General features: G+C 38.3%; 1 protein-coding gene across 1 annotated transcript in view; it reads left to right on the forward strand.

Annotated features, from left to right (window-relative positions):
• The window catches only part of MYO3A (myosin IIIA), a 410,482-nt gene that overhangs the window by 178,374 nt on the left and 218,221 nt on the right, over positions 1-13,887 (forward strand). Inside the window, exon 13 of the mRNA XM_006871683.1 lies at positions 8,562-8,764. Coding sequence (XP_006871745.1) covers positions 8,562-8,764 — 203 coding nt within the window. The remainder of the gene's footprint in view (positions 1-8,561; positions 8,765-13,887) is intronic.

Consider the following 13,887-nt stretch of genomic DNA (forward strand, 5'->3'; position numbering starts at 1 on the left):
TTTTTTTTTTTTTTTTTTTAATCTTTCCTTTATTTTTTTCTTCCTCTTCTCTTGCCCTTTTCATTTATTTGGGAACCCATGGTGGAGCAGGCACCCCCACCCCCACCCCATCAGCCATAAGATTACCAGTGACCACCCCTGCACCTCCGCAGTCCAGTTGGAGGTGTGCAATCATGGGAAGCAAAGGATGTGTTACGAGAGTAAGATGCCCCCACTGTTACCTGGTTATATTAAAATAAAACAAAAAAATCAGGGTGAAGCAAAACAACTTGCAATCAACACATTAATACAGAAAGACTACAGTGTCTTGGAGACAACAGACAATTTCAAATCACAAACACACAGAGACACAAAACAAGACAAGATAGATCAATCAAGTGACCAAACTACAGGGCTAGAAAATCTCTCAGAGGAAGAAATGCTATTGGAACTACCTTATAAGGAAGTCATGAGAATTATAGTTGATACTTCCATATCATGAAAGACAAGAATGTATGCATTCAAGAAGTTCAATGAACTGCAAATATGATAGACCCAAGAAGAAAATCAATAAAGAATAGAATAGTCAAATTTTCAAAAAAGAAAGAATCTTGAAATCAATTTTGAAAAAATGAAAACTTACTGACAGAAGAGAACCAGTAAGAGTAAGCTGTTATTATTCAACAAAGGCTATACAAACAAGAAGGCAATGGAATGACATATATAAAACCCTGAAAGGAAAGAAATTGCCAACCAAGAATTTATCCAGTAAACTTGTCTTTGAAAAACAATGGCAAAATTAGAACTCTCCCAAATAAAAAAATTTTTTAATAAAAAAAATCCAGCCATACTTACAGGAAATGCTAAAGGAAATCAAGTCCTTCAGATAGAGAATTAACAATGGTGAACATGAACCAGAGATTAAGACATATGATAATGTAGCAATCAACTGAGATATAGAAGCATCAAAAATAAACTTACAACTGAAAGTAAAGAACCAAAGGTATCAATTTGTAAATGATGATAACTAGAAAGTAAAAAGAGAATAAATTATGTAGCTTACAGAACTCCCAAATGGAAAGGAATTCAAGGCAATATCAAGATGTTGTTGTTGTTGTTGTTAAGTGCCTTCTTATGAGTCGGTTCCGACCCATAGCGACCCTGTACAGGGTTTCCGAGGCTGTAAATCTTTACGGGAGGAGAATGCCTCATCTTTCTCCCGCGGAGCGGCTGGTAGTTTCGAACTGCTGGCCTTAAGGTTTGCAGCCCGATTTGTAACCACTACGCTACCAGAGCTCCTTATAGAATGGCCTTTTGTAAATTTGGAAAGATAATAAATTATAGGGTAACCTGAAAGTAAATTAATAAATCTTCTAACCAAAAGAAGAAAATCATGAAGTCTCAATAAACATTAAAACAACAGCAAAGAAAGAAATTATAAGAAAATCTGCAAACAAAAACCTCAGCACAGAAAAAATATATTGTACAAAGAAATCATCAACACCACACACACAAACCACAGCAAAATGACAACAGTAAACCCATACCTATCAATAATTATATAAAATGTAAATAGATTAAATGTTCCAGTCAAGAGACAGAGAGAAACAGAATGGATTAAAAAAAACAGGGCACAACAATATGCTGTCTGCAGGAGACACAAAGATAAAAATAATATGAAACACAAAGGATGGAAAAACATATATCAAGCAAATGGTAACCAAAAAAGAGCAGAAGTGGAATATTAATTTCTGATAAAATAGATTTAAAGCAAAAAACAACAAAAGATAAAAGAACATTAAGTAATGATTAAAGTGTCAATACAACAAGAGGACATAAGAATAATAAATATTTACACACCCAATGAAAGAATTCAGAATACATAAATCAAACATTAACAAAACTGAAAAGAGAAATAGATAGCGTCATAATAATAGTAGTTGTTGTGTGCCGTTGAGTTGGTTCCGATTGATAGCAACCCTATATTGGGTTTCCAAGAGCAGCTGGTGGGTTTTAACTGCCAACCTTGTGGTTGTTGTTATTAAGTGTTGTGGAGAAATAGACTACTCCACAATAACAGTTGTTGTTGTATGCTGTTGAGGCCATTCCGACTCATAGCAACACTATACTGGGTTTCCGAGGAGCAGCTGGTAAGTTTGAACGACCGACTTTGTGGTTCAAACTGACTTTATGGTCCAGGGCTTATCCTACAGTGCCGTACCTGGACTTGTGATTGTTGTTGCCATGGAGTTGATTCTGACCCATAGTGACCCTGTATAGGGTTTCCAAGGAGCAGCTGGTGAGCTTGCAGTTTAAACAACTTTCCAGTGTGACGCATTAGCTCACAGTGCCACACCAGGACTCAGGACTTGTGTTGTTGTTGTTGTTAGGTGCCATTGAGTTGGTACTGACTCATAATGATGCTATGTACAACAGAACGAAACACTGCCCAGTCCTGGGCCAATCTCACAATTGTTGCCACACTTGAGTTCATTGATCCTGCCACTTTGTCAATCCATCTTGCTGGGGGTCTTCCTCTTTTTCTCTCACCCTCCACCTTACCAAACATGATATCCTTCTCCAGTGAACAGCTGCTTCTTGGTCCATGTACAGATTCCTCATGAGCACAATTAAGTGTTCAGAAATACTCATACTTAACATTGTTGTCCATATCTTATCATAAGACTTTAATACATGCCTTTTGATGAAGAACAACTAAAAAGAAACAACAAAAATGCAGAAGATTTAAAGAACACGACCAACTAGACCTCATAGATGTATGCAGAACACTCAACCCAAAAAAACCAGCACAATATATATTCTTTAGTATACGTTCTTTTCCAGTGCACATGTACTGTTCTCCAGAATATGCCATATATTAGTCTACGAAACAAACCTTAATAAACATAAAAACATTGAAACACTACAAACCATCTTCTCACATTACAGTGCTAAGAAATTAGAAATCAACAACAGGAAGATCATGGAAAAATACTGAGTAACAACCTGCTTAAAAACACTGGCTAATATAAGAAATAAAAAATGAAATCAAAAAAATCTGTAAACTAGAATGAAAACAAAACAAGCTAAACTCTTTAGGAAATAGCAAAAGCAGTGCTCAGAGGATAATTTGTATCAATAAATGTACACATTAAAAAAGAAGAAAGAACCCAAATCAACACCTCAATCCAACATTTCCAACAACTAGAAAAAGAGCAAAGCCTACAGTCACCAAAAGAAAAGAAATAATAAATAATAGAGCAGAAATAAATGAAACAGAAAGATAATAGAATCAACAAGACTAAAAATTGGCTGTTAGAAAGGATTGGCAAAATTGACAAAACCACTGACAAATTTAACAAAGGAAAAGAAGGAGAAGATGCAAGTAACACAGGTAAGAAATTAAATGGGTGATGTTACAACAGAACCAATAGAAATTAAAAAGGATAATTATAGAATATTATGAAGAACTGTACTGTAACAAATTTGAAAACCTGGAAGAAAAGGACAAATTTCTAGAATTTCTACCCAAACTAACACAATCTGAGATAGAAAATTCCAACAGACCAAAAGTGACCCATATCTCACATCATCTACAAAAAATAAATTCAAAATGGATTAAAGGTCTAATTGTAAAACCTAAAACTATAGAGGCTATCAGTGAACAGAAAGGACAAACTTGGGGGCTCGTATATATGGCATAAATACACTGTTAAACATAACTGAAAACACACACCAAAAGATAAATTACATGACTGGTACCTCCTACAAATTAGACACTTCAATGCATCAAAAGATTTTCCAAAAGAGTAAAAAGAGAACATATATACTGGGGAGATGATTAGCAATACATTGAACAAGGAACTAATCTCTACAATTTACTCTTGAACACATAAATAACAAAACATTTCAATTAAAAATTAGTCAGAGGAGGTGAGCATGCACTTCAACAAATACATTCAGGCAGCCAACAAAGAAAGGTCCCCGGTCATTAGCTGTTATTGTTATTGTGACTCATACTGATAATATACCCAACAAAATGAAACATATAGTCCTGTGCTATACTCATAATTATTGTTACATTTGAGCACATTGCTGCTCCCACTGTGCCCGTCCATGTCACTGGGGTCTTCCTAATTTTCACTCACACAGCAGTAATAACAATAATCTGAGTGGATACATAGACAAGCTGAATAGCAGTGAGGTGACTCTGACTGCTCACATGAATAGATACAGATTTCACATAGGTTATTTCTACATGTGGGTTTACCTTTGCTGCAAATAGATCCATGAATATAATAGAGTGTACAGGAGACAAAGTTATGAAAACTTCTTAGCCATAACCAAACCTCTAGGGAAAGAGTTGCTGGACCTGGGGTCTCTGATTCATAGTTTTGGTGGAATCTAAAATCAGTTGGCAAACACAAAGACAGTGTTCTACATCTACTTTGGTGAGTAGTAACTGGGGTTGTAAAATATTGTAAGCAGCCATCTAAGGTGCCACAATTGTCCTTTCCTCACCTGGAGCAAAGAAGAGTGAAGAAAATCAAAGGCTCAAGGAAACAATTAGACCAAAGGACTAATGAACCATGAGAACCCCAGATTCCACAAAACCCTGAGACCAGAATTCGATGATACCACTGCTGACCATTCTGAAAGCGACCACAAAAGCTGATCTTGGACATAGCAGAAGAGATATGTGGACCAAAACTTTAAATCATAAAAAAGATCAGATTTATTGGTCTGATAGAGACTGGTGGAAACCCCACAACGCCACCCAGAGACTATGGCTCTTAGACACCCTTCAAGCCTGGAACTTAACTCCTTTCCTATGGTTCTCCAAAGGATGAAGAAACCTATAAAGTGAGCAATAACACACTTAGAGAAATCAACCCTCCAAAATCAAAAGGTGGGAATGGATTGGGAGGAAGGATGAAGGGAAATTGTAAATACAGAGAGGAAGTGGGAAGAGTTTTGTTACGTTGTGGCTATTGCAATCAATATCACCAAACAAAATGTGTATGAATTGTTGAATGGAAAACCAATTTTCTCTGTAAACTTTCACCCGTCACAATAATTAATTAATTAATTAACAGAAACTTAGAAAAAAAGAAAGAAAAGGGTCAGAGGATAATTTGGGGGAATATTGGAGTTGTTCTATATGTTCAGTGGTTGAGTGTAGTGGAGGTTATGTAATTCTATGTTGGTCAAAACTCACAGAACTGTGCACTATAAAAGGTGAATTTAGGATCTGTTAAAAAAAAATGTTGTTGTTGTTATTGTTAAGTGCTGTTGAGTCAGTTCCAACTCATAGCGATCCTGGTTTCCAAGAATTGGCTGGTGAGTTTGAACCGCCGACCTTGTGGTCCAGACCAACCTTATGGTCCAGTACTTTATCCCACAGTGCCACACCAAGACTCCAAAAGTGTATTAGAGCTTAATATTTTAAAAAAGAGATCCTTGGATAGAGACTTTGTTTGAATTTGCAGAAAGAATCCCTGAAATGAGATAAAACAAGAACTGTGTGTTCTCATTATACTTCTGACTAAATTATAGATAGATAGATAGATAGATAGATAGATAGATAGATAGATAGATAGATAGATAGATAGATAGATATTTTGTATGACATACCCCTGTGAAACTTTTTGTACCTACACAGTTAAAATTAGAATCATGGTAAAAATTTTGCCAATACAATCATTATAGGACTCTTGTGTGTTACAAAACATCCAAGAATAGAAGGTCAGACCTAATCTCGTTATCAAAGAGTGAGGTCACGTTGTGTCAAAGCAACTGCTTCATTGAGTCTAATTCATTTTTTAAAAATAATGATCCAAAGAATTGCATGGCTTCACATTAAAAGTAATTTGATTCTCACTCATATATAAGGTTTATTGATCAGTTACTGCTGTTTTAAGATTTTACTACAAAAGACAGAGCTTACCCCAGCACTTTCTGTTATTCGCTGTTGGTTCAATTTTTATTTATCATAATTTTGATACATTTTCTTTTTTTTAGAAAATTCTTCTGAGACTAGTTCATACACTGTCAAACCTAACAATTTTGAATTACAGAACAATCAAAGCTTCTTGGTAGTGAGGGTAGTACCTTCATTCATATGGCCCTTTTTAGTTTTCAGAGCTCTTTCACCAGAATTTTTAATTAAACACTGCCAACCCTGGTGGTGTTGTAGGACAAACACTGGACTAACCACATGGTTGGCAGTTCAAACCTACCAGCTTGTCCATAGGACAAATATGAGACTTTCTGCTCCCGTAAAGATTTACAGCCTCGTAAACCCTATACAGTGTTGCTATGAGTCAGAATCAACTTGATGACAGCGGGTGTTCTAGGTGGTACAAACAATTAAGCACCCAATTACTAGACGAAAGGTTGGCAGTGCGAGCCCACCCAGAGGTGTCTAGAAGACAAGTCTGGCAATGTGCTTCCGAAAGGTCACACACACTATTGAAACCTTACGGAGCACAGTTCTGCTCTCCTCACAAGGAACTGCCAGGAGCTGGATTCTAATCAACAGCAGTTAACAGTATTTTATGAAGTACTCAATGCTATTACCCATGTATGTGAGGACATTGGGATACAGAGAGGTTAAGCCTAAGACCACAAAACCAGTGTAGGTACAGAACCAGAGAAGAATGTTTCAAGATATTGTAACTGCATTTGAGTTCTTGCTTCACAGTTTGAAGCTTTTGGCAACAGAATAGCAACATCAGGAGGAAAGAGTTGTACCTGCCTTAGGAAGTCTTTATGATATCAGTGATTGGCATAGGATACCAAAAACTAGTTGTGCCAGCCTTGGTGTTAATAATGAGAAAATGGGCAAAGGATTTCCTTGAATAAAACATTTAATTAATAAATCAGATAGCTGTGTTCATAGAATCTAAAATCATTTTGAAGGCTACACACTAATAAAATAAGTTTAAGAGAAATGACCCACTTTCCACCTATCCTATCATCCCATTAAGGATGTGCTGAAAACCTTTTTATAGTTAGAACACTTAAGCATTTCTGAAAGAGCTATATCTTGTATTCAACTTGAGTTTGGTTTTTTTTAATGTTTTCTTGTGAATTATGTGATAGTCTACATGGGAGAACATTAGCTTTACATTCATCCTATCATATTTCGTTTCATTGCCATGGGTACAGTCCCCTCCATGAATCATCAACCAACCAAAGGGTATACCCTGCAAGCCTGCCCTCCACCCACCCAGCCCCACCCAGACAGTTTGGATACTACTCCGTGGAGATTCTACCTTCCTCCGCGCCCTCTGGATCTAGGCTCCCTCTTGAAAGCTTGTAAGCCAGTAACTTCTTGCTTTTGTAGCCCCCCGTTTTGGGTCTCCAATGTCCAAGTTGCCCATCCTGTCCACCCTGTGTACCGAGGGGGTGGGAATGATCCTCACTGTAAAGCTTTGTTCCCTCTTTTGAGCTACTGCATCTATAGATGTAGGTCAAGTTCATCAAATTGTATCAGATTACTCTTTTTTTCCCCCTCTTCTTTCTTCTTCTAGTTGAGTTCTGGTCATCCAGCCATTGAAGCCAGGTCCAGTGGGTATTATCTGCAAGTATGGGTATTCTTATACATATGTCCTCGCTTCTCATCAGCTGGATGCTTCACTCTCCACTCTAGTCCTCTGTGGCTATGTCACTGACTCTGGACCCAGGATGCCCCAAGTCTTGCCACACTACTGGCCAACCAGGTCTTTACCCAGATTCACAGGAATCTATTGAATGTGGAAGAGCTTAGCTTGCTGCTTCATTGCTGTTTTTCCCTCACTTCCCCTTATCAGTGACCAACATGGTCACCAGTCAGAGCACGTGTATTCCCATTTAGTCTTGGAAGGGGGTTTGCCCTGAGGGGACCCCACCACTTGCCTTGATGTCTCCTGGATGAGCAACTTGCTTGTTCTTGTATTATTCATCTTGAGTTTTGTTGGAATATGCATCTGGATACTTTGGGAAATTGTATAGAGAATGGGAATAATGATTTCTGTAATTCCTTATAAAAAATGCTGTATCTTCTATGTTATTTTGAAGCACAGTAATGAAATAATTACAGAGTCCTGGTGTGCACTGTAGAATAAGTACTGGACCACAAGATCAATTTGAACCTCTTAACAACAACACTTAAATAATTCTAGGACTGGCTTCAGTGAAACTTGCTTTCTAACCAGGAGCGGAGGTCCCTGTGACCATCAAGAGAGAAGCGCAGAGATCGGGACCTTACCCAGAGAAACAGTGATGCCAGAGATGGAGGCAGAGATGATGACATAGAGAGATGGAGAGGCTGGGGACTCTAGACCCAGAGATGGAGAGGGGCTGTGAGCTGACCACCAGGGAGCAGGCTTACAGGATGTACCCTTTGGTTGGTTGATGATGTGTTGAGGGGATTGTAAACATGGAAATGAAGCACTATACAATAGGATGAATGTAAAAGTAATGTTCTCCCATGTAAACTATCACATAATTCACAACAAAACATTTTTAAAAAAAGATTTTATTACATAAAAAAATACTTTTTTACATGCTTTATATATGACTTGGCTTTTTCTCATTAGGCTAATAATAGAACACTTCAAGAGAAGATTTTACAAGTGAACAATTTGGTGGAAGCTTTTGGCAATGCCTGCACTATTATAAACGACAATTCCAGCAGATTTGGAAAATACTTAGAAATGAGATTCACTTCTTCCGGAGCTGTGGTGGGAGCACAGATTTCTGAGTACCTTCTCGAGAAATCTCGAGTTATCCACCAAGCGATGTGAGTTTATGTCAAATATCTCCTGTCTTCTGGTATAACATGTACAGGTAATGTTTCTGCTTGAAAAATAAAGTGTCTCATTCATTCAACAAAATTTGGTTGATCACCTGTTGTGTGCAAGACAGTAAGTATGAGAACTAGAGAAATCCCTCAGCACTCTTTATATTTTCATCTAGTGGGGACGGGGGGGTTGCCATTGTCACCCTAGTGTGCTCTATAGGATCTTCAATGGCTGAATTTTTACAAGTAGATCACCAAGGGTGGATTCACCAATTTTTACAAGTAGATCACCAATGGCTGAAATTTTACAAGTAGATCACCAAGGGTGGATTCGAACCTCCAAGTACAATCTTCCATTGCAGCCAAGTCTGTTAACAGTTTGCACTACTTAGAGACTCTACATCAAGTATGGAAGTTAACAAATGACTTTTTAAGTGTATGACAACAGATAGAAAACCTAAGCCCATAATCAAGGTATTAACAGGGTAAATTACAATGAGTTCAGAAGTTGGAAAGAATGTATTTCTCTACAGAAATCTTAATGTGAAATAACTGAGCCTTGTTTTCTTTCTCTTTTGAATGCTAATATATGTAAATATATTTTCGTATCAGTTCTATTATTTCTGTATTTATACACAAAGGATCAACTAGGATTCAGGAATGAGCTTTAATGCCTGCTTGACTTAAACCATCAGTAGTATCTATGACATTTTGTTAGATAGGTTAAATGAGTTTCTTTTAGCAGTCTATAGCTGAATGTCAAAATCTCAGCTGTCTTTATGATTCCAAACACCTTTGCTATGTGTATCAGTATGAGGAAACTATAGTGTCAAGTAGATTTATGTCCTGGTATTTATAGTGCTTTAAAAAAAAAAAAAAAAAAAAGGTAGCAAGTTAGAAGATTTTTTCTTATTTTTATGCTAAGCATGGCCTACATTATTATGTTGTTGTTAAGTGTTTTCAAGTCAGTTCTGACAGCAACCCTGTATAGGGTTTCCAAGGAGCAGCTGGTGGGTTTGAACTGGCAGCCATATAGATTGTAAACTCATGGTACCATAAGATCATGTTATGCATTGATGTTGTTAAGTGCTATGGAGTTGGTTTCGACTCTTAGCAACCCTGTGTAGGATTTCTTAAGAGTGGCTGGTGAGTTTGAACTGCTGACCTTGTGGCTCAAACTGCCCTTGCAGTCCAGCTCATTATCCCACAGTGCCACTCCAGGTCTCCTGTGTTACTACATGAATATGTAACACTCCATTGTTATTGTTAAGTGCCCTTGAGTCAGTTCAGACTGATAGCTACCCTATATAGGGTTTCTTAGGAGCAGTTGGTGGGTTTGAACCGTGGACCTTGTGGTTAACAGTCCAGTGCTTATCCTATAGCACCACAGTTAGGTGCAATCAAATTGATTACAATTCATAGCGACCCTATGTACAACAGAACAAAACCCTACCCAGTCCTGCACTACTCTCGCAATTAAAATGTTTGAGCCCGTTGTTAAAACCACTGTGTCATTCCATCTCATTGAGGGTCATCTTCCTCTTTTTCACTAACCCTCCACTTTAACAAGCATAATGTCATTCTGCATAGTCCCTCCTCATAGCATGTCCAAAGCTTGTAAGACAAAATTTCACCATCCTCACTTTTAAGGAGCATTCTGGCTGTACTTCTTCCAAGATAGATGTGTCTGTTCTTCTGGCACTGCATGGGTAATTTCAGTATTCTTTGCCAACACCACGTGCATTCATATTTAGGGCCATTCAATTCATAACTAAATCGTGATGATAAGTTGCTTGGAATGTAGTTCCTAAGCTTAACCCTCATTGTGGAAAATGACCCTTTGTTCCTTAATTCTGAATATGTAAGAAGTGGTTCTTAGACCACTTTGGGTCAGATATTTAGACCTTATAGACTGTTACGGGATCTTGGCTCTTCAGCTTATTAGGTGCATGATTTGGAACAAGTTTACTTAACTTCTCTGCACCTCAGTTTTTCATTTTTAAAATGAAAATCATAATTGTACTTGATATTATGTGTCGTCAAGTTGGTTCCAACTCATAGTGACCTTGTATGAGTTTGAACCATTGACCTTGTGGTTGGCAGTCTATGTATCCCACAGAACTACAAAAGGACTCTACATTTTAAATAGAGGCTACTTAATTTCAAGAAGAAAATGAGCATACTGAAGTCATTGGTAAATAATTCTCATAAGTTATAACTATTTCCATTTCAGTTTTCTGCTTTTATTACAGTTTAGTGCAGAAAGCATTTATTGACTTTCTCACACATGCCTAGTAGTGTAATAGACTTCATAGGCTTTTTTTTTTTTTTGAGTGCCAAGCATGGTGCTATCAATTGTGAAGGAAGAGAAAATCTTATCTATTAAGCAGCTACTGTCTGTCAAGCTCTAGCACTGTTATGCATTTTATACCCACTATCTCTTTTAACACTGAGAAGAGTATTATTGACTATTTTGTACATAAGTAACTAAGAGAATTTTAGTAAATTGTGCATGTCTTTCTGTTTGACCCCATAGCAACATTCATCCACATATTCATTCATCCATCCATCTATTCAATGGCCAAAGGTTTATTAAGTGCCTACTACAGGATGTCATCTTGAGGACTAAGGTGCGCATGACCCAAGCCATGGTATTTTCACTAACCTCATATGGATGCAAAAGCTGGACAGTGAATAGGGAAGATTGTAGAAGAATTGATGCCTTTGAATTGGAGGAGAATACTAAAAGTGCCATGGACTGCCAAAAGAACCAATAGATCTGTTTTGGGAGAGGTGCAGCCAGAGTGCTTCTTGGAGGCCAAGATGGCTAAACTTCGTCTCTCATACTTTGGACATATTGTCAGGAGGGAACAGTTGCTAGAGAAGGATGTCATGCTGGGTAAGATGGAGAGCCAGAGAAAGAGAGGAAGACTCCCAACGAGATGGATCAGCCAGGTGGCATCATTGATGGTGTCAAGTGTGGCAGCGGTAGTGAGGTTGGCCCAGGATCCGACATTGTTTCGTTCTGCTGTGCATGGGGTCGCTATGAGTCTGTTCCGACTCGATGGCACCTGACAACAACAACAACAAAGTGTCAGGAACTATACTAAGTATAAGAAAAGATACTTATAATCAAGCAGCTTAAGGTTTTTTCGAGAGCCACATGGACCTTGATACCAAGTTTGCTGGCCACCCCTTCAATTTCTAGTGTCTCATGTCATCAAGAGTCTAGTTCATCTGGAGAGAGAGAGCTGGTAAGTGGCTGGGGAGGAGAACTGAGAGTGAATGCCAAGGAGGCCACAGCCTGGGAGGAGAGACTGTAACAAAGCATTAAAAACTGAAACCACTGTTTTGTGGATACCCCTTAGGGCCTTAAGAATACAAAGCTGGCTTTCCAAGCCATATTATTTATCATTGAAATTGTATTAGGGTGATTACATCACACCTTTGTGATGGCTTTGCCACAGGTGTGAGGGTGTTGAAGGCCTTGACTGCACAGGTGATCCCCAGAGTCCAGGGTATGTGAATACCCAAGAGAACTCTGTGGGCCTTACTGCAAATGGGTGACTGCAGTATTAGAAGTCTATGAAGAAGTATGATAGGATCCAGGATTGGGAGTAGGACCAGAGTCTGAGAAATACTAGATGTTAATTTATTGAGGGAGTTCCTGGGTGGTACAAAGGGTTAACATGCTAGGCTGTTAACCAATAGGTTGAAGGTCCTAGTGCACCCTGAGGCACCTTAAAAGAATGGCATGGCCGCCATCTGAAAACCCTGTGGTGCATAGTTCTAGTCTGACATACACAGAGTGCCCTGAGTTGGAATCAACTCAACAGTAACTGATTTCAGTTTACTTGCTGAGACCCTACACTTGCCCCTAGGCATTTGGATATAGGAAGTACTGATCTTGCTAGCTTTTGTGGCAAGTTACAGTGCTCTGTCTTCTTAAGTGACGAAGTTTTAATGTTGTTAAGAGCAGGACAGGAAGTGGACAATCTTTGGAGGGATCTTCTTTTCCTGTTTCTTTAACTGTGGTTGTTGATCTACAGAAGGTCAGTTCGTCGTTTATTTCCTATGGCGTCCCCAGGTCTCATCAAATTACAAATTATCATTAAATCTAAAGTGATAATTAAGGAAAAACCACTAATTTTGTGTGTCTGCGTTCATGAGTCACTTCTTTAATTGTATATCGCATCATTTAGCAGTAAAGGAGTGACACATGGAACCATCAATGTGATTTCATTAGAACAAAGCAAACTAAATTATATGCTATGCACCTCTGAGAGAAGTTTTATTGTTTTGTTGTAAGAAAAACATAAGAACTAAACTTTGAGTTTTGTTCCATCCTCACTCATATATAGTACTGTTGTTACACTGAAGTGAGTGGCAATTGCAGTATGCCATTGGGTGGCAGTGAAGAGGTGTAAATATGACTTGTCCTAAGCTGAAGGATGTGTCAGTCTTCATGCAAGCAAGCATCTGACCATGTGGACCATTCCCTCACCTTGAGACCCTCACCTCACCTTTTTTGCCTCCTTGACTGGATTCTCCTGATTCCTCTCTGATTTCTCTGACTTGGATTCTTCCATTCATTCCCGAAATGTGCGTTTACTCAAAATTTGTCTTTGAGGCTTTTCTCTTTTCTCTATAACCCCTCTTGATTAGCAGTTTTTCAGATATCACCATCTCAGCATCCAGAGATATTTCTCGTTCAAGTTCTTCACTAAGTTTAATTTTCCCATCTCCATCTAATTGTATATCCTGCTGCCATCTCAAATTCAACTGGACACACTTTGTTACAAATCTGTTTCTTTTCCTGTAGCCCTTTTCTCTTTCTCACTCTCTCTCTGTATACATATATATATATTTGTTGTTGTTGTGTTAAGTACCATGGAGTTGGTTCCGACTCATAATGACCATGTATAGTGACCCTGTACAGGGTTTCTGAGGCTGGAAATCTTTACGGGAGCAGAACGCCTCATCTTTCTTCCTCGGAACAGCTGGTAGTTTTGAACTGCTGACCTTGAGGTTAGCAGCCTGATTCGTAACCACTACGCTACCAGAGCTCCATGTATATATATATGTGTGTGTTTGTATGTTGTTGTTGTTGTTGTGAAGTTCCA

Source organism: Chrysochloris asiatica, unplaced genomic scaffold (genome assembly GCF_000296735.1).
Source record: "Chrysochloris asiatica unplaced genomic scaffold, ChrAsi1.0 scaffold00172, whole genome shotgun sequence".
In the NCBI taxonomy this organism is placed as follows: domain Eukaryota; kingdom Metazoa; phylum Chordata; class Mammalia; order Afrosoricida; family Chrysochloridae; genus Chrysochloris; species Chrysochloris asiatica.